Source organism: Maylandia zebra, linkage group LG14 (assembly GCF_041146795.1).
Source record: "Maylandia zebra isolate NMK-2024a linkage group LG14, Mzebra_GT3a, whole genome shotgun sequence".
Lineage (NCBI taxonomy): Eukaryota > Metazoa > Chordata > Actinopteri > Cichliformes > Cichlidae > Maylandia > Maylandia zebra.
Window position 1 is genome coordinate 20624262 of NC_135180.1, and position 20720 is coordinate 20644981.

A 20720-nucleotide genomic window follows, 5' to 3' on the forward strand; every position below is an offset into this window, starting at 1 on the left:
TTTTGTGTGAAGGCTTTGCAAAGTACAGCCAATAAAAAATGTGGAAGAATGCCTCAAGATATAAAATGCTATGCACTTCCACATAAGAAGAAACACCGGGTCATTAATGTGATTAGGGTTTTAAATGCTCGTGTTTTCCTCTCTCCATCCATGTGTCCATGTTTTCTTTTAGTGCAAGACAAATGAAAAACTGGTGAGTGCGCAAGAATTGTCGCGTGTGGCTTTCCGTAGCGCCACGCGGAGCAGGTGGGGAGGTGCAACGCAAAGGCAAAGAGGTCAAGAGGAGGGGAGGAGAAAACCACGTGTGATCGGCACTATGTACAGCACTGTCCTTCCTCTGTAGACTTGTTTTTGTAAGCTTGTACCCCTCGTATGTCGCCAGCTAGCTCGTGACAGCCAGAGAAGAAGCTGTAGTTTGCCTTTGTTTATTTGCGTTTCATTTACAGAGACACACAAATATTCGAGCAAAGCTGCTGGGGGATTTCTGTCACAGAAACACACTGACTGCCGACCATGGTGAGCAAGACAGATGACATCCCGGCGTCAGTGCCTAACTGCAATCCGGCAGATCCCGCGGATGGAGCCCAGGATGGTAAAGGAGCAGGAAAGGCACCTCTAAAAGAGTCCTGTGGTTGTGGTAAGTCCGCTGCAGACACCACTGCGCTCATCGTGCATGCAGAATCAACATACATACAGCATGACTGAATGTCTGCTTTACTGAAGCTGTGCAGCATGCACCAAATGTGGTGACTTTCACCTCCATGCTGCGCTGTGTGACTTAAAGGTCCTCAGACCGAGCGTAGTGCTGCTGCTTTACCCCTCCATCTCTGAAAGTTTGAAGGTTCCACCTTGCACCCACCTGCTAACCAACTGTCCGGTGTTAATGCTTTTTTTTCACTCGACTGGGACCGCTGCTATATTCACAGCTGGCTCGGACTTCTGCCTGACACTGCAAGCTGCTCAGGCTAACCTAAACACATTGGCCGGTAATGCTAGCATTATCTTTAGCGTGTCCCATTCAGCGTGAAGCTAGTTAGCGCTCCGGTTAGCTAGTTAGCTAACTAGCACACAGGCGCTCCTGTCGCTGTCAAAGCTGTCTCGTGCCTTAAAACCAAACGTGATCACGGGGAGCTATGGTTTTTCGAGTAAAGCACGGAGCGCCTGTGTAGCGCCTGTTTGTTCAGAGCACATAAAGCAGCAGTAGCTGCCGTAGCACGAACTCGCGCTGACGCACATGTTCGGTAACTGAAGGTCACCTTCAGTGGCGCTTCACACTGCTTACACGAACACGGGGGGGGTCGCGCACATGCCTTCATTTTTACTGGGGGTGGTATGTGTATCACACAGCTTGTGTAGCAGACATGTTCGTCGTTACCGAGCTATAGAAAAATACGCGTGAGGTGGCTGAATCGCGAGGTGGTCGGTGTTAGTCCTCTAACCGGCCCCATCTTCACCCCCCCCGTCCTGATTAGGTCGAGCGTTCCTCCTCGACCGGGAAGCGGAAGCTGGTTATAGCCGATAAGTCATGATGGTGGTGTGCGCACGGTGAGGGGGAAGGTTACTCTAATAATACGCGAGCTGGTGAGTAAAAGCTGTCAGGTGAAGGTTGTTTGGGAGCAGCGGCGGAGTGCTGTGGGTGCAGGCGGGGTTAGATTTAATGCAAGGGCTGTCACCTGGTGAAGTTTGACTCCCACAGCTCTGAAGTTCATTGCAGCCTGCCCGGACCTTGAAATGTCTCATTGCACAGTATCTGATTCCTCCAGCTGTCCGGAGTGAACCTTTGTCGGTTCGATGATGAAGAGCTGTGGTTTTGTGTGTGTGTCACTCATTATAAAATCCCACATGGAACTGCATTTCAGACGTAAACAGTGTATTAAACCATAGTTTTGAGTCATTGGGAGGGATGGGATTAGAAATGAGTTGTGGTTTTTCAGCTTGATGTTAGAGAGGCAAGAAGCTGAGATGATTTTGACATGTGCGGAGGAAGAGGAATGGATGTTAAAGATTGAGCTGCCAGGCATCCTCTCGTGTAATTAAAGCTTTCCTATTTCCAGTCGTTTAGTGTTTATTGGAGCCTGGGTGTCACATGGGCTTCATGAACATAGCAGTACAGCTCCAAGCTTTCTCCCTTCTTGGGGAAGTTGTGTCAGCACATATCTGTACTGTTGGCATCACGTGTTGCAGAGTAGCATCACAGCTGATGGCACATGGACTTTTAGTCCAGCTGTATTTTAAGCTTGTGATTTTCTTCTTTCCAGTATAACTGTAGCAGGTTCATATGTTTGTAGATGTTCTTGGAAAGCTATATCTGCTTCAGCCCCAGAAATCCAGCATTAACCAAGCAGTGTGACTTCACATGTCAGCACTTGAAGCATTTTTAATTTAAAATTACATTTTACATCCCAAACCACTCATGGACTAATCAAGAATCAATAGCAAATGTAATCACTGGGCAATGGTGACGAGGTTGATGCGTCTCAGTGAGTAGTTGTAACTAGACATACTAACAGCACGTGGCTGAGCAGACAGGTCGAGGTGAGGGTCACTCTGTGGCTTTAAGGAGCTTAATGCTCCTGTGGGTGGAAGAGTGCCCTTGCTAATCCCAGCAATCACTGACACCCTGCCTCGATTGCTCATCTCTCTTGGCATCTTCCACACCTCTGCTGTTTGTCTCGTTGTCTTTGTAGTTTGTGGCTCAGAGTTGAATGGATTTATTTATTTTTTGTCTCTACGGATATGTATATGTATAATTTCATTTAAAAAAAACAGACATTTATTGGAGCTATGGCAGAAATGTCATTGTTTGTCGTGTTATGGGTTGGACTCATGGATCCTCATGGATCCTGTTTGTGACTCAAGTTGCCCCCTCTCAAGCCTGCACCACAAAAAAAAGTCTCTAGCATCATTCAATGCTCGGGGAACAAATTACAACAACGGAGAATCTGCTGGCAGACTTTTAGATTTCAGTCTTTGTGTGGCCGTCCACCAGAAGGATGCCACCTTGTGGTCCATCAAACTCGATTACAGAGGGGCCTTGTGTGCTAGGTGGTGTTTTCGGTGTTGACAGGCTGGTTAATGTTGCCATGGTGATGGTGTCAAGGGCTGCGGAGTGGCTAGATGGCTGCTTGGCTGGCTTTATTGTTTAACAGCAGAAGTAGGCTAATGGAGTAAACAAGAGAGTGCAGTTCAGCACTGAGCTTTAAGTTTGAATCATTTTCAGTTTGATCTTCAGTTGTTTGTTAGTATTTGAATGTATCTAATAATTTTTTTTCTTTAAAAAAACAAAAAAACAAATCAAAATCCTTGATCTTCATTCCTTACCGAGGACTTGGGCGTTGTACCAGTCTGAGCATTTGCTACAGTGCTTAATGGCCGCTCCTATACATGGTTTTTAATCACTGCTTTTAATTATTTGACTCTGATTAGAGCGGTTTGATTGTTCCACTGAAACGTGCCTTTCAATTACTGGTCAAGTTAGCACTGTCTAATTAGATGTGATGATACTTAATGCCAAAAGAGAAATCACAGCATTTATTTTAGGTAAACAGATATGTTTAGAGGTTTATTATAAAGTAACACATCATTACACTGTAAAACTCATATTTTGTCATATATTTCTCCACAAATAGAGCACGAATTTACAGTTTAGCTGATGAAGTAATACTAAAAGAATTAGAAGTGTCTGATTTCAGCCAGTGAATGAGACATTTTATCATACTTGTATTAAATTAAGTAGTCATTCTCAAGGATTTCTGGCAGACTTTCTGATGTACACCCTGAGTGGAAAATTGACCCACTTCATTAGGTCCTTCTCCTGCATTTGGGAATCTATGCACTTATAACCAGGTAGTGCATCTCTATTTTCTACACTGAAGTAAAGCAGCATGCAACATTTCCTCTTCACTGTTTTAACATTGCTTCTCCCGCCTCCTTTTGCCTCATTACCTACTTTCTGATGAACTTTAATCCCTCTACTGTAGAGAATAGGTCTGTTTTGCAATGCTTTGTCCACTGGAAAACCTCATCATTAGTCTTATCACTTATAGTGCTTTGTACTGTTGGGTTTCTGCGATGATGAATCTGATATCTACAGACTTAATCTAGCCAATTGCACGCCAACTCCCCTCTTTGTTTCTTATGAGTTAATCAAAACGAAATGATCAGAGACAGCCGTTAATGTCTGTAGATCTTCTTTTGGTTAATGAAACATTAGAAAATCTGTAAAGTGCCTCTTATCACAGTCTCTCAGCTTCAGGATCCAGAGATAACCTCTTCAAGTGACTTGTTTTGTATCACTAACCATTCATTACCTGAAGATATTTAATTAAATTAAATTTAAAATGAGGCCGCAAATCAAATTTTAAGAAGCTGGACTTAAGAAGTGCAGTATTGGCCTAATACTTCGTGTTATTTCCTTCCTATCTGGTCTGTAATATTTCAGAAGTTAGTCATCATCATGTCACTTGTGTGAGCCAAAATAGAGCTCAACTCGGAGATGAAATGTTTCTGCATAGATCCCTCATTCTTTCCGACATTGTTGGCCCGCATGCTCACTCGCCCTGAAGCAGTTATGTTTGTTATTCAGAGCGTGGCCTGTTGTTCCTCTCCCATGCGCTTCTTCCACCTCTCCCCCACCGTCTCACTGCGTTCATTCCCCACCCGGGGTCGCGGTCCAGGTCCAGCCCCTCCCCTCCCTCTGGCCCCTTCTCTCCGAGTAACCCTGACATCGCGTTACCCTTGACAGGCAGCAAGGACGCGCTGGCTGGCAGCAGTTGTAGGTCAGTGAGAGAAAACATTTGCCTGATGTCCTTGCAGTGGGCCCCTGTTCCTTTGAATTAATTTAGCTCATTTTTATTCATGTCATTTTCCTCTCACCTTAACTGTTACTCAAGAAAATAATATCCATCCGTCGTCTGTATAATGAGAGGAGCTGTCAGACTTTTCTCAGCTGGCCTATTTTACAGAGAATTTACAGAGAATAATTTTGGTGGCTCTGATTTCTATAAAAAGGTAAAGCAACTGCTGGATTATTTGTCACAGTGCTGGTATAAGCAGATATCCATGTAAGTGACCCATAATTCCCTCTCGTGAATGGTGAAATCCTCCCTCGAGGCCTCCTGGCTGAGTTCCCTGCAGTGTTGCAACGGTGTAGGTTTCAGCAGGTCACTGCTGGAAACCAAGCGTTTTCCTTTTCTAGACGAAGCTGGTTACTTATTGTCAAATTTCAGATAAATCATTAGTGACTCAAGTCAGTTATGATTGTCAGCATGGTCTTTTCAGTACTGTTGATGTTTGAATAAAAAGAGAGATCTGAGTGTTGAGAAGATCCCTCACGCTAATCCTCTAGTCTTTGTCGACTTCAGGGAAGCAAAACCACAGCATTGTCATGGTATAGCTGAGCTTTGTTGGCTTTGCTCAACCGTAAATAAATATTTTATAAGGATATCGGTAAGATCATCTGGGCCTGGAGGATTGCCTTCCTTATTTGTGACCTGGCTGCTTATGTGGAAGAAAAGTGAGTTAGTGTTGACATGATGGCTGAGTCACTGATGGCAGCCAAAGAGGTGCATTGTCTAAATTATGCTGTAAACAAACAAATTATAGCATAAACACAGTGTTACCCAGCAAATGGCCTCGAGGCTTTGACAGGAACGCTCCTGTATCTGGTGCAGTTGACACAATAACTACATAGTGTGGTGGTTAACGCATTCACTTGACAAGTGAAGGGTCACTGTTTTAATTCCAGCTGGAATTCGGATGCGAAGGGCCACAGTGTTGAACCCTTGTGACAAGGTAGGACCCAGCAGTAGCTTTATTATTATATTATTATTATTATTATTGATGTGGAAGAAAGGGCAAATACACGTCTTTGTTTCATTTGAATATACTTATCCAGTTTACACAGTTTAGCATCACCAGACAGCTGTAGTACCATATGTCTGTAACTACATATAAATTCCTGTGTCATGCTGTTTGGCAAGGTGAGCTCACTTGGAGAGTGCATAACAATTGTCCCTTTGTCCTTTCAGTGTTAGCAGAATTAGCCTGTAGTGTAGTCTGTGGTGGCATTTTAGCATGTTAGCTTGATTGAGATTGTTACTGGAACAAAACAATAACCAGAAAGGCTAGATTATGTTTTAGTGATTTTTTTTTTTTTTTTTTTTTTTTTTTTTTTTTTTTTTTTTTTTTCCAGAAGGTTGAGTTATTAAGTCAAACTTCTTCACTTGAAATGTTGACTTATGATGGAAAATATTTTTCCCCCTTTCATTAGTGGAAACAAGACTCTAACAGTTCTGAAACCGAGACAGTGCTTCTGTCCAGCCTCCTCATGACTATTGAAAAGATTGGAACTGGTTTTTATAAGTTCCCAAACAGGAAAAACACAGTTTTCAATTACTCATAAGAAATTCAAAGGAAGAATGTGCTAATACTCAGTGTGCTTACGGCTGCATTTTGTCACCAGTACGCCAAATGTCACTTTTTGGGTTACAACATTTATTTTACAATATTTTCTAATTAAGATCACACTTGTATTAAAGTGGAAAATTCAGAAAGCGATGATCAACTTTTTTTTTTGTTCTTTTTTTTGTAAATGGTTTATCCAACTAACAATTGAGTTCAATTCAATTTTTTTTTCTATAACAACAGTAGTTGCTTTGAGGACATTTATATTTTAAGGGGCATAATACAGACACAACACCAACAATCAGGCAAAGCCCTGTGAGCAAGCACTTGGTGACAGTGGGAAAGAAAAACTCCATTTGAACAGGAAGAAACCTCCAGCAGAATCAGCCTCAGGGAGGGGCAGACGCAGGTTGAGGGTGAGAGGAAAACAACAAGTTAATAAATTGTCGTTTCTGACAAAGGGAGTTGGTTGTGTTATTTTAAATAAAGCCTTAAGTAGTTGAATATTTTATTAGTAGATATGTCTTGTGACTTAACATAAAGCTTGATCTATGCACTTTTTTTCATTAAAGGGCACAGTGCAGATACAGCCATGGTAAATGGTGACAGGGCTCATGAGCATACGGAGGAGACGGACTCAAAGCAGGATGGGAATGGCGAGGCAGACGGAGGGGAGGAGTCTAACGAACAGGAAGTGATAGTGATCCAGGACACAGGCTTCACTGTAAAGATCCAGGCTCCGGGGACAGAGCCATTTGACCTGCAGGTGAGGATAAGCTGCAGTTCTTTAAGAAAACTACAGGACTTTCAAGTCATGTCTGTGATGATGTAGTTTGTAACATGAACTAAATGTTGCTGCTCCTCCTCATTTCTGTGTCACTTCATTTCTTTAATTTCTTCCCCAACATCAGGTCTCCCCCCAGGAGATGGTGCAGGAAATCCACCAGGTTTTGATGGACCGTGAGGACACCTGCCACCGCACCTGCTTCTCTCTGCAGCTGGATGGAAATGTGCTGGACAACTTTGCCGAGCTCAAGTCTATCGAGGGTCTGCAGGAGGGATCGGTGCTCAAAGTGGTGGAAGGTAAGATTCTGAAGCACCAGGGCTTGTCGTGCAAAGTTTGGACTAACTTCCTGAGAGCTGTTGTCCATTTACTTAGAAGGGCACTACATTCATGGCTATCTGTTTAAGAGAGAATCATGATGACCAGGCACTTTGGTGGGAAGGAAAAACTAACAGGAAGAAACCTCCAGGAGAACCAGGTGGAACTCACAGTATTGGCAGGTGCAGCCTGATCCTGAAACCGTTTTATATACAAATATGTTGGTTGTCATGTTGCGGCATTATACACGTGGGTCTGCTAAGGGTTCGACTTATGTAATGGAAAAGGTGTTTCTAAAATCGGTAATCGCATTAAATTCTAATCATCATATCCATCCATACATACATATTGTCACACTTGTCAGGGGTCCGGCTAAATACAAGACGTTAACATAAAGCTAGCGTTAAATGACCCAGAGTGACGCTCAGGCCAATGTTTGAGTTTTGCAGTTAACAAAAGTAGAGATGAACATGCTCCTATTAGTGTTTAAACTCAGCCTCAAAAGCCAAACTGAAGTATTCCCCGTCAGTGACGCTGTATCTGAGGAATATGTTTCAGAGTGTGTCTGTTACCTATGCTGAAGCAGTGCAAAAATAGTCGACTTGATGATAATGTACAGAACTGGCTGGCAGGAGGCTACTTGTGTGATCTTTGCAGACACAAGTGAAATTCTTCTGTGGGGTGTGTTCTGGGCTGGTATTCCTTAAGTTATTGGAAAAGACACTTGTGCTGATATGAGCGAAAATGCTCTTGTGTTAACCACTTAATTTGGGGGACAAATTGATTTGTTGCTTAAAAACCAAAAAGTTGTGAGTAATGCAAAATTTTGAGTAGCCTCCAGCACTCATAATAGTTCAGTATACATGTTGCTTAGTTGGGTTTTAAACCACACTGTTTGTTTTGTTTCCCTCAGAGCCCTACACGGTGCGTGAAGCTCGAATCCATGTGCGTCACATCAGAGACCTGCTGAAGAGTCTGGACCCTTCTGACGCTTACAACGGAGTAGACTGCAACTCTCTCTCTTTCCTGAGCATCTTCACTGATGGAGATCTTGGAGGTATGACACTAAGGATCAACAGTTTCTTTAAAGACTGTGATTCCTGCTTACAGAGCTGGACCTTGTGTAGTTTAGTTGGACTTTGAGGACATTTGAGACAAACTCTGTTAAATTATTGATAAACCTTGTATTACACTGTTTTGAAGCGTGTGAGCGTAACAAAGAGCACACGAGCTGAAATGCCCGTTTCTGAGATGGAATAAAATATGGAGACAAAATGAAGTTGAGGGCAGACCAGCAAGTTGGTGCACTCTCTTGCGAAGTATTTGCACTGAGAGACAGACACGCGGTTTTCTTCTCTCAGTGATGGATTTTAAAACCTACTTTGCAGTCGGGAGATAAATGAATGACTGTTGTTGGCATTAGGAGGTTTCCCCCCTGCTTCTCAGTGAAATCGCCTTTTAAACTGCTTGTATATTATTCATACGTAAGAGCTGAGGATTAAATTGTTTCAGGGGATTTTTAAGAAGGGAGTAAAATGTTTCCCAGCTCTGGAATTTTCACCATGCACTGCTGCAGCCTTTGCAGTAATCGAACAGCATGCAGCTTAGAAATGAAAAGCAGAAAATCTAAGACTCCCTTCTCAGTCAATGTGTTTGTTCAGACATGTCAAACTTGATCTTAAGTGGGTTGGACGAGTGAAAGTTCCCTTTCTCTCAGTCTAAAGAAGTTTTACTACACATTTAATCTCAAAGATGTGAGGAAAAGGTTAGGGTTTTCTGCATAATGAAGAAATGCTGCTGCAGTAAATGAAAGAAACCTGTCAGCGTGACAGAAAAAGTTCCCGTAGCCGTCCATTGGGATTGAGTCTTTGCCGAGCTGATTCTGAACCCTGAGCCTTATGTTTTACACCCTTGTGTTAAGCGATCAACAGATGGTTTTAAGAGTGACTGAATAAGGTTTATGTGTTCACATTAGTCCTGTGTGTGTGCATGCATGCTGTTTTATTCAATAGAAATCCACCAATTTTCCTTTCTTGCTTCTTCCTTTGCTTATAGAAACTGGAAAGCGGAAGAAAAAGGGCAGCGAGATGGAGCAGATAGACTGCACCCCTCCAGAGCACATCCTGCCCGGTAGTAAAGAGCGCCCCCTTGTGCCCCTCCAGCCACAGAATAAGGACTGGAAGGTGAGGAAGGCATTTAGGGACTTAAACGGGGGAAGTAAGTTTGGCTTTTAAACTTGAGATTCATCCTCTTATTTTACGTGCTCCACAGCCCATGCAGTGCCTGAAGGTCTTGACCATGAGCGGGTGGAACCCTCCACCTGGAAACAGGAAGATGCACGGCGACCTCATGTACCTGTACATTGTGACTGTGGAGGAGCGCCATGTCAGCGTCACTGCCTCAACACGCGGCTTCTACCTCAACCAGTCAGTTGATGTTTGGGCCTGGTGTCTCCTTACAAGCTCTGTGTTCTTACTGCAGCTGACTCTCTGCCGTTAAAGTGCAGTTTAAGCATTTGGCAGCACCGTTTCTGCAGCGTGTATTTATAATTCAAGATGCCATTAGGTGAAGACATTTGGCAGCAGTTAGTCTGCAATTAGGTGATGTAAGAAGCGATGCTGTGAGTCAGCTCATTATAGTTGGCACATTTTCTCCTGTAGTGTTTTTCCTTAAAATAGAACAGGAAATGTTGATGCAGTTTGTTTAGGTGGACAGCCTGGAAACATGTTGCATTGTTAGGATGAAGATTTTTTTTTTTTTTTTTTCTTTTTGTATGTGTTCTTTTTTTTTCCCCTTCCAGCTGTTTTCTCAGTCATAAGCTTGCTTTCATGTATTAGTGCTTTGTAGTGTGGCGGGGATATTTAACAGCAAGTTTGTTTCTTTTTCGTATTTTTATATAGATGCTTTTTCTCCATTTAGCAGGCTGCAGATGATGAACTCGGCTATATTAGTGTGAACCATGATGATAATGTGCTTGTGTGCTTTTCAGGTCTACTACCTACACCTTCAACCCCAAACCAGCTAATCCCAGCTTCTTGAGCCACTCTCTAGTTGAGCTGCTGAGCCAGATCAGCCCTGCCTTCAAGAAGAACTTCACCGCCCTGCAAAAGAAAAGGTGAAAACATTTCATTCTTTTACTTACCGTATTTTCCGGACTACAAAGCGCACCCGGATATTAGCCGCACAAGCTAAGATCAGGGAAAAATCCTGTTTTCTACATACATTAGCCGCACCTGACTAAAAGCCGCAGGTGTTTCAATGTTGACTTATCATATGTAAGAGAATATGCACAAAGCGAATTGTCAGGAAAGAGATGGCTGTTTGGAGACACACCCCTTTTATTAATATTTTGAAAAACAAGTTATGGGTACATATTTGCATAACTTTTTAGGTATATGTACAAGTAGCGGTAATTACAAGTACGAAACATGTACTGTGCTTCATAAATGAGTAACAAATGTAGTACATAACAATAACCTACAGCACACCAGAAAAATAGATTCGGACTATCTTCTAGGCTCAGGTGCAGTGACACGGCTTTAACAAGAAGAAAAGTCAGTCATTCACCACCATCTTCCTGCGCACTAAAACCACCAAAGTCCTCTTCTCCAGTGTCGGAAACGAACAGGCTCAGGATGGCTTCATCATTCACTCTCCGCTTCTTTCCTTCGTTGTCACTTTCAAAACCAAAGAAATCCTCGTTGTCAGTGTCAGAGTCGAACACCCTCTGAAGGGCCGTGGCGGTGTCCTCCTCTCCATCATGCAGCAGTCCAGCCCTTCGATATCCGTTGGTGATCATGGATGTTTTCACACTTTTCCACACTGTCAGATTCCACTGGTGGAGTTGGGCATAACATTGTACGGCACTACGTTGCCTGGCGGACAGACATGTGACCAACATACCACTCTTGAACCCCGATACTATGTGTCTGATCACATACGCTTCCGCCAGGCAACGTAGTGCCGTACAACAGCGGAACAAACAAAACAAATCCTCTTACGATATCACAAAAATCATGGACAATCCATAGAAAAGCCGCACCTGACTAAAAGCCGCAGGGTTCAAAGCTTGTGCAAAAGTAGCGGCTTATAGCCCGACAATTACGGTAATTTGTTGTTCTCACTTGCCTTGATGCTGATTGTGAGCTGTTTTCTTTTTTTCTTTTTTTCTTTTTTGTCCCCTCCAAAGGAACAAAAGTCATTTTTTTGACCTCTACTTACTTTGCACTTTTGTTCTTTCACATTCGGGGACAGCAGTTGAATATCTTATAACAAATGAGTCTTTGCAAATAAAAGTTGTATATCAAGACTGTGATTTTCATCAGTTATTAGTTTTAGGACCCTCTCACAGCAAGCGAAAAATGATATTTGCAGCTAAATTATGAACCATGGAAATTATGGTTTCTCTTTTACTGCTGCAGAGTCCAGAGACACCCGTTTGAGAGGATAGCCACGCCTTTCCAAGTATACAGCTGGACTGCTCCGCAAGTAGACCATGCAATGGACTGTGTTCGAGCTGAGGACGCATACACCTCCCGCCTGGGTTATGAGGAGCACATCCCTGGACAGGTCAAGGCGCTGAATCCAGCAGCAGATCATCAAGAGGAATGATTTCAAGTTTTTTCCAATATTAATTTTCTTGTTGTGCATCTAGACCAGAGATTGGAACGAAGAGCTGCAGACTACCAGAGAGCTGCCCCGGAAGAACCTGCCTGAGCGGCTGCTAAGGGAGAGGGCTATATTCAAGGTTTAAAGTCTTACTTTCTGCAGCTCTTTAATTAGCCACCTTGTTGCTTATGCTGATGCTAATTTAATGTGAAACCTTTTACTTTCTGCAGGTCCACAGTGACTTTGCGGCAGCTGCCACTCGAGGTGCCATGGCTGTAATTGATGGCAACGTAATGGCCATCAACCCTGGTGAAGAAACTCGGATGCAGATGTTCATCTGGAACAACATCTTTTTCAGTCTGGGCTTCGATGTGCGGGACCACTATCGTGAGCTGGGGGGCGATGCGGCCGCCCACGCAGCACCCACCAATGACTTGAACGGAGTACGAGCTTACAGCGGGGTGGATGTGGAAGGTCTTTACACTCTGGGAACTGTAGTGGTGGACTACAGAGGCTACCGTGTCACCGCCCAGTCCATCATCCCAGGTATCCTGGAGCGTGAGCAGGAGCAGAGCGTCATCTACGGCTCCATTGACTTTGGGAAGACTGTTGTGTCTCACGGCAAATACCTGGAACTGCTGGAAAAGACCAGTAGGCCACTAAAGGTAAGAAGCGTGACTGTGTGACAATAATAAAGCTGACTCGTGTCTACATACAGATACTGTGTATGTTTTGTACGTTAAATTTTAGATCCAGCGGCACAGCGTGCTGAATGAGAAGAATGACACGGTGGAGCTGTGCTCCTCTGTCGAATGCAAAGGCATCATCGGGAATGACGGCAGACACTATATTCTCGACCTCCTTCGCACCTTCCCCCCTGACCTCAACTTCCTGCCTGTGGATGGAGTGGAGCTGTCTCCAGAGTGCCAGCGTCTAGGCTTCCCCCGCCAGCACCGCCATCGCCTGGCCTGTCTACGCCAAGAGCTCATCGAAGCCTTTGTTGAGCACAGGTTTGTGTTGTTGTTGTGCAGCAATAATGAGCTGTTTTCTAGAAACCTGTGCTGATTATATAGAAGTGACTTTGCTACTTTTTCTTGTCTTCCTCTTCAGATATCTCCTGTTCATGAAGATGGCAGCGTTACAGCTGATGCAGCATAAAGCCAACAGGGACTCTATCAAGACTGACACACCCGCCATCACAGAAACCTCAGAAACACTCGCAGAGAGCAAAGCCGACACGACCCAGACAGACACAGCACAGACCAATGCCACAGATTCCTCTAAAGCAACAGACATCTCCACAGATAGCACTAGCCAGACAGACAATGCTTCCACTGCTGCCTCACAAACAGGAACTGACAACGAAGAGAACTCCTCGAAGCCCACAACAAACGGGCCTGTAGACCCCACAGCCACCCAGAACGGGGAATGCAAGGGCCCATTGGAGGGTAAGGAGCTTGAGGAAAGTATTCCAGGATTAGCTCAGGCCAAAGAGCTAGCGGAGACCTTAGTTGCCGAAGATGGATCTAGTATTGGTACGTTTAGAAACACCGCCGCGCCCACCCCCCCCAAAAATTGGGGCCAGGACAATACAGAGAGAGCTACTCTGGTGGATAACGGCATAGAAAAAAGAAATGGATCAATAGAACTCTAAAATTACTGGATCATAGTGTTTTCTTTCCACCTGAGTAGCTGTTCCCGTTCAGTCCTCAGCCTGCAGCAGGGAATAGTGCCCCCCCCGAAACAACCTATTCCCAGCCTGTGATCCCTTTGCAGCAGGATTTGACCCAATAACTCCATAATCGGGTGCTGTGTTGATTAATCCAAAGGTGCTTTGAAATGCAGAAATAACCTTGTGGTGCGTGATTTGTGTAATCTGTGTGAGCCAATCATAGAGCGAGGGTTTGTGGTCCTGATCGAATGGTGGTGGGTGCTCTGCTGAGACCAGGGTGAAATAAACTGGACTGCTGTTGTGTATTGATGTGTGAACAGATAGTTTGAGAACAGTTCAGATCAGAACTAATCTTTACACATTTTGACATGACCTGTCTGACGTAATCACCTTTAACATTTCTGTATTTTTATTTTTTTATTTTTTTTTTTGTCTTTGGTCCCAAACACAAACAGACCCCAAAAGCCGTGAAGTGGTCCTGAATGCCTGTAAGGCAGTGGGCTCCATCAGCGACACAGCTTTCGATATCCGCTTCAACCCTGATATCTTCTCCCCAGGTAACATGATGATTCCTATTATATGGGTTATTAGAAACAAATAGCTGGGAAGTCAGAAATGATCTTTTCCATGAACATTGTGTGAAGCTTTTAAGTTTTGGAAGTGGAAAACTAGAGTTGTGGAGACACTACCACATTTGATTCCCGATTACTTCAAAAGTGAATACAACAAAAAGCAATGATTGTGTTTGTGGTGTTGAACCAGGAGTACGGTTCCCTGAAGAGAGCGCAGACGACATCCAGAAGCAGAAGCAGCTACTCAAAGACGCAGCTGCCTTCCTGGTTTCCTGTCAGGTCCCAACACTGGTCAGTGACGCTTCTGCTCCCAAACATCCAGCTGAGTTGTCTTGGTGTGTGAAGAGTGTGGATTCAAATAGTTTTTGCCTTTTATTATAAGGACATCACGATCATGTTAAACTCCCCGATGAAGGCTTGTGTGTGGCTAAGGAAATGAAGGCCCAGGTAGTGTCTAACATGAAATGATTAAAGCATAATGTGTTCTGCTTAAACTATTCACCAACTCTGTTTTTGCTTTTCCGGTGTATAAAACCTTTGCAGCTGGGAGACTCTTATAGAGAGAGTCAAATTTAAGTTTTAATTGTAAACTACTTGGGGGGGAAAAAATTAAATTTCACGACTGCAGGGATCAGATTAGTAGGACCTCCTATATTTAGCTGCCATAGAAGATGTCACCACCTCGCACTACCCCAAAAGACTGCAAAACATCATCAGGACTGCTCTCAGTCCTGGTCATTGTATGAACTGTTACCCTTTGTCTGATGATAATTCAGAGCATGCGTTCAGATATGCTACTTCTGTTTTTGTGGAAATTTAAAGCATATTTATGGTATTTTATTAGTAGTTTTCTGCACTTAACTGTTTTTATATTGGACTTGTGCGCCTAATTTCATTGTTACAATGATAAGTCTGTTCGGTAAATGCTTGCACATCAAATTATCACGTAGGGTTGTCTGTGTCTGAGTTTAAAGCCATGTTTGTGTGTTTTCATAACCAGGTGAAGGACTGTTTGGACCACAGCGCTCTGCCCATGGATGGAGCCTCACTAACGGAGGCTTTGCACCAGAGAGGCATCAATGTTCGCTATTTGGGCACAGTCCTGGAGTTTATGGAGAAGACTCCTGCCAAAGCCCAGCTGGAGCACATCTATGTGAGTCTGATTCCTCAAATCTGACCAATAGAATCAGCACACAGTTTAAATTTAAAAAAATAAATAAAATTCTTCTTGTTTTTTTTTAGAGAATAGGAATAACTGAGCTGATCACCAGATGTGCAAAACATATATTCAAGACGTACCTCCAGGTTAGTTAAATTTAATGGTGCAACATTTTCTGCTCTCTTTTAAAGACATCAACGAGCTGTTGTTTATTTTCATCTGTGCTTTTTTTCCTGCAGGGTGTAGAGCTGTCTGCACTCTCTGCTGCTGTGAGCCATTTCCTAAACTGCTTCCTGAGCTCCTTCCCAGACGCCGTTGCCCACCTGCCTCCCGATGAACTGGTGTCACGCCGCAAAAACCGCAAACGTCGCAACAGGGTCCCCGGCGGTGGCGACAACACGGCGTGGGCCAGCCTGACACCGAGTGAACTGTGGAAGAACATTGCCTCTGAGGCCCAGAGCTATTATCACTTTACCCTACAGTGGTAAGGACCCCACCTGTTAAACTCAAACAAATGTAGAGACTTTGTATGTATTTCTAAATAAAACCTATTTACTCATTGCACAGTGAAAGTGTCGACCAAGTTGTGGAGAAATTCGGCCTCCAGAAAATCACTCTGCTCAGAGAAATTTCAGTCAAAACTGGCATACAGGTAACTCATTTACAATGTAGTGACTGCACCCTCACTTTACCGAATGGTCATCACATCCTTTCTTAGACTTGTGTTTTATTTGACTTTTAGATCCTGATAAAGGAGTATAACTTCGACAGCCGCCATAAGCCTGCCTTCACAGAAGAGGACATCCTGAACATTTTCCCTGTGGTGAAACATGTAAACCCCAAAGCCACAGATGCCTTCCACTTCTTCCAGAGTGGGCAGGCCAAAGTGCAGCAAGGTGACGTTTGCATGCTGTGTAAAAAAAAAAAAAAAGTTTTTTCAGAGCATTAACCCTTCTTCCTTTTGTACTAATATATCTAAATTAATCATTATACTGCCCTCAGGTTTCTTGAAGGAAGGATGTGAGCTGATCAACGAGGCTCTTAATCTCTTCAACAACGTGTACGGAGCCATGCACGTAGAGATCTGCTCCTGCCTGCGCCTGCTGGCGCGCCTTAATTACATCCTGGGAGATCACCCTGAGGTAGGTACAGATGTGCAATGCTTCCTTTTTTTTTTTTTTTTTTTTATATATATATATATATAAGCTCATGCTGATTTTTTTTTTTGTGGTGCTGAATGGCTCTTTTTGTTTTGTTTTTTTGTTTGTGTTTTATATTTACCTGCAGGCTCTCAGCAATCAGCAAAAGGCTGTTCTGATGAGTGAAAGAGTCCTTGGCATCGAGCATCCCAACACAATTCAAGAATATGTAAGCTACCAGATGGAGGAGGAACTCATGTTTGTCATGTTGACCATGTTTAATATCCTTCTAAACTTGTTTGTTCCTTTCATTTGTCAGATGCACTTGGCCCTGTACTGCTTTGCCAACAACCAGCTTTCGACTGCCCTGAAGCTTCTGTACCGCGCTCGTTACCTCATGTTGTTGATTTGTGGGGAGGACCACCCTGAGATGGCTCTGCTGGACGTGAGTGCAGACTTCGCCTGCTGGCTTTAACGTTATTTCTCATAAGGTGGGGAAAAAGCAAAATTATTGAACTTTGTTCCTGACTTCCTCAGAGTAACATCGGGCTGGTGCTGCATGGAGTCATGGAGTACGATTTATCTCTGAGATTCCTGGAGAACGCTTTGACCATCAACACAAAGTACCATGGACCTCGGTCCCTCAAAGTAGCCCTCAGGTGGGTAGATTGATTTATTCATTCATATGCATTAGAATAAAAGTAGTAATGGCATGATGGTTTGTATTATAACTGCCTTATTGTTTTTTCAGTCATCATTTGGTTGCAAGAGTTTATGAGAGCAAGGCTGAGTTCCGCTCTGCACTGCAGCACGAGAAGGAGGGTTACACCATTTATAAGAACCAGGTATGCTCCACAGCAGTTCATACACTTTAACTTTACCAGTTGTGATGAAGCAGTTTTTTTTCTAATGTTTTTTTCCTCCTGTCAGATGGGCGAGGCCCATGAGAAGACCAAGGAGAGTTCTGAGTATCTGAAGTATCTCACGCAGCAGGCTGTAGCTCTGCAGAGAACCATGAATGAGATCTACAAAAATGGCTCTAACGCCAGCATTATGCCCCTTAAGGTAAATGTTCCAAGTCATTTTGTTTTTTTGTGCTTCCAGCTGATTATGTCCAAATGTTCAGTGCTGATGGCTTTTTTTCGTTCCCCCCTTTCCCCCCCCTCTGATTTTCTAGTTCACTGCACCCAGCATGGCCACCATCCTGGACCAGCTCAACATCATCAATGGCATCATCTTTATACCTCTCAGGTAGACGCATAAAGGAGCATTACTGCTCTTTGTTGCTTGTATATGGGTTGGTAATCTCACAACATGCAGGAAGTCAGTGGCTTCCTCAGACATTAAACTGTGGAACTGAATAAATGGGGAAATTATTTGGTTATTAGCGTAACCCTGGTTCTCCGAGAGTGTTAAGATTGCATTTCCAATCTTTGCTTTAGTTAGGATTTTATAGAAATTTCACTCTTTTGGGTCACTATACTCACTTCCTATATTTGAATTAATCCTTCCCAGAAAATGGCCATTAGAGTACTGTGCAAAAGTCTTGAGCTACCCCTGATTGCTTTGTATTTTGCTTCCAGGGTGTCACACTTTCTAGTATTATTTTTAAAGTAGTCTTGAGCCATAGTTCTCCAATTTTTCCACAAATGCTTTGACTTAGGATAATAAAGTGTTAAACTACACAGGCTGTGTGGATGTATGTGTGCCTATACAACCATAAATCCTGCAGACAGAAATCTGTGTGCCTGTTCTGATATTGGACCACATCCTTTCTAGTAAATAATGACTTGTAATTTAATTTCGTTCCACCTCATGTAAACATGTGATGCAAATGACAATAAAGCTCCTTGAATCCTTGAGATGAAGGTGTGGTTAGTGTGTAGCTCTGGGAGCATGTCTGTGACATGAATGGGGATAATTATAGGCTCAGGATTTCTTCTATCTTAGGGAGTTGTGTGTTGATTTTTCTTCTCTTTTTTTCAGCCCAAAGGATCTGGAGAACCTGAAGGCAGAGGTGCAGAGGCGGCAGCAGCTGCAGGAGCTGGGAAAGAGCGAGGAGCCTGCTGAGGACCGCTCACTGGAATTGGAAGACAAAATTCCCATCGATTAATATTGAGTAGTGGCCAACACAGCTATTTTCTGCTATGGGAGAGAAAGACGGGCTGTGATGGATGAGTCACAAAGCCTGTGGACCCGAAAGCCGAGCAGTCTAAATCAACATAAATAAATGAGAAAAATATAAATAAATAAAAAAGAGGGAGGGGAGGGGTCAGGGTAGTCCAGACACAGACTGATGAACTGTAGGAGAAAGGAATACTGAGCAGGAATTTCCTACAAAGTAGGGATAGAGGGGAGGAGAAAGTACAAACCATGTAAAACCACAGTACCGTGCAATCTGAAAATCCCGAGAACCTGGTGATGAAGCCCTAGAGCGTGTTGGCTGTGTTAGAATTACGATGAATATGAAACGAGGGTTTCAGCCGGGGGCGGGAGACCAAGAATGACCATGACATTTTATACCAGAGCCTTATCCACTCTACCATAATCCCCCCCCACACACAAGCCATTCTTCTTCTCAGCTCAAACTTTCCACAGCACTGTTGGCCCAGGACCATATTCTGCCCCCGTCATTGCCTAAAGAGCCTCGAAGATCCTCGGGCAAGTAGCCACCGACTCGTGGTGGATCCTACCCTGTCCTTGAACTCAGGGGTACTTTCTATTGTGCACTAAGACCAGAAAAGACCAGTTACTAAATTTGCCATTTTTCAAGTGGGGCTTCTGAATGTAAACTTCCCTTGTTAGTGGCTCATTGAGCCGCCTTGCAGCGAGCACCCATCATTCACACGTGTCCTCAATAATGAACTAATTTGATCTGTCATTTGTACTTGAGACATCCCGGGAGGGTGCATGCTGTATCCTCTGGTTCCCGTTTCTCCAGCGCAGTCACAAATTAGCGAGCTCACAACTAATCATTTAGGTTGATTTTATTTTTATTTTTTTAATTTCTTTTTATGGATTATTTTTGTAAAAGTGCACAGGGGGGGGTAAGAAGGAATTTTATTGCCTGTTCATCATCAGTTAATTTAAAGCCATGTCTGTTTTATAGAAAATGTATAGAAATGGAAAAACGATGTATAAATCTCTATTAGACAAGTACTTGATTGATGTGTATGGGAAACACAGATTTGAACAAAAAGAAAACGTCCACCTTAAGCAGTAGATTTATCTCTATATATATGAGTTAGCTGTGTTCAAATATCTATTTTTGCACAGTGAAAGAATATGTGCATGTGTGTTTGTGTGTTTGACAGTGTGCGTCTTTGTGTAGTCTGACATCAAATCTGTTGGCCGGGGCTTTCCTCGCATAGTTTGAATAGAGGCTGAGAAAACATTGGCTTTCCAAATCTTTAATAATTCTGCACACGGTAAACTGGGTTCTTTTCTGGGCCCCAAAAATCCGCTGATATACTGAAATTGGTACTGAAATTAACCGCATCGCTTCTCGACATCGGCAGTGATGACAGACTTATCGTTGCTGGTTGTTTATTTTTATTTTTCTTCTCGTTATGTGATTTGTTATTTTCTTCATGTGTAACGGAGCCGAATCCCAGACAGGAGCGAGCAGTAAGCAGTTTTAGTTAACTTTCTTGTGCTGTGTGTCGACAGGTACACGGCGTCACCAAAATTAGGAGAGGGGGGCGTGGGGGGGAAAGGAAGGGCTGCCTCAGTGATGTACCAAAAAAGACTGATAAAAGCTTGTTTTTGCTGTAAACTTAATGTTTTCCCTCTCATGGAAAGATGTGAGTGATTAAAGCAATAGAGCGATGATGCATTTTTTTTTTAAAAAACATTTTTACTTGTTGGAAGTTTGCCTTCTTACTGTACTGGAAGAATGATGTATACAAAACGATGAAAGATGAGTTCTTCACACCAGGAGATGAGGTCACTACAGTGATTTCCAGATTGCTCCTGAACCAACAACAGCTGAGCATGTGCCTGTTCTCTATCCTGAATGGAAACCAGCAGGATGATGGCTTTAAAAAACAAAACAAAAGCTGAC

At 43.3% G+C, this 20720-nt stretch overlaps 1 protein-coding gene across 4 annotated transcripts; it reads left to right on the plus strand.

Annotated features, from left to right (window-relative positions):
* The first annotated feature begins 232 nt into the window (after positions 1-232).
* On the plus strand, positions 233-20486 carry cluha (CLUH binding protein of NUMT mRNA a). Of its 4 annotated transcripts, XM_012917164.5 has the most exons (28): positions 233-353; positions 447-637; positions 6978-7171; positions 7317-7488; positions 8421-8564; positions 9563-9690; positions 9779-9933; positions 10497-10622; positions 11929-12076; positions 12162-12254; positions 12346-12780; positions 12866-13125; positions 13226-13650; positions 14243-14344; positions 14550-14650; positions 15360-15512; positions 15602-15664; positions 15758-16002; positions 16086-16170; positions 16261-16414; positions 16521-16660; positions 16806-16886; positions 16977-17102; positions 17195-17316; positions 17409-17502; positions 17588-17722; positions 17835-17908; positions 18644-20486. In XM_012917164.5, exons 2-28 carry the CDS (start codon positions 514-516, stop codon positions 18768-18770), a joined length of 4206 nt encoding a protein of 1401 aa, XP_012772618.1. In that variant the 5' UTR covers positions 233-353; positions 447-513; the 3' UTR covers positions 18771-20486. The 4 variants fall into 4 exon arrangements, with proteins under 4 accessions (XP_012772618.1, XP_004543847.1, XP_004543848.1 ...); XM_004543790.6 differs by having other exon boundaries at positions 286-637; XM_004543791.4 differs by having other exon boundaries at positions 287-637; positions 13226-13563.
* Positions 20487-20720: the final 234 nt, after the last annotated feature.

Coding starts and splice junctions, on each gene's coding strand:
- cluha (XM_012917164.5), top strand. CDS start 514: ATGGTGAGCAAGACAGATGACATCCCGGCGTCAGTGCCTAACTGCAAT. Junction 8,565..9,562: donor CACTGATGGAGATCTTGGAG/GTATGACACTAA, acceptor CTTTGCTTATAG/AAACTGGAAAGCGGAAGAAA. Junction 15,513..15,601: donor CCCAGCTGGAGCACATCTAT/GTGAGTCTGATT, acceptor GTTTTTTTTTAG/AGAATAGGAATAACTGAGCT.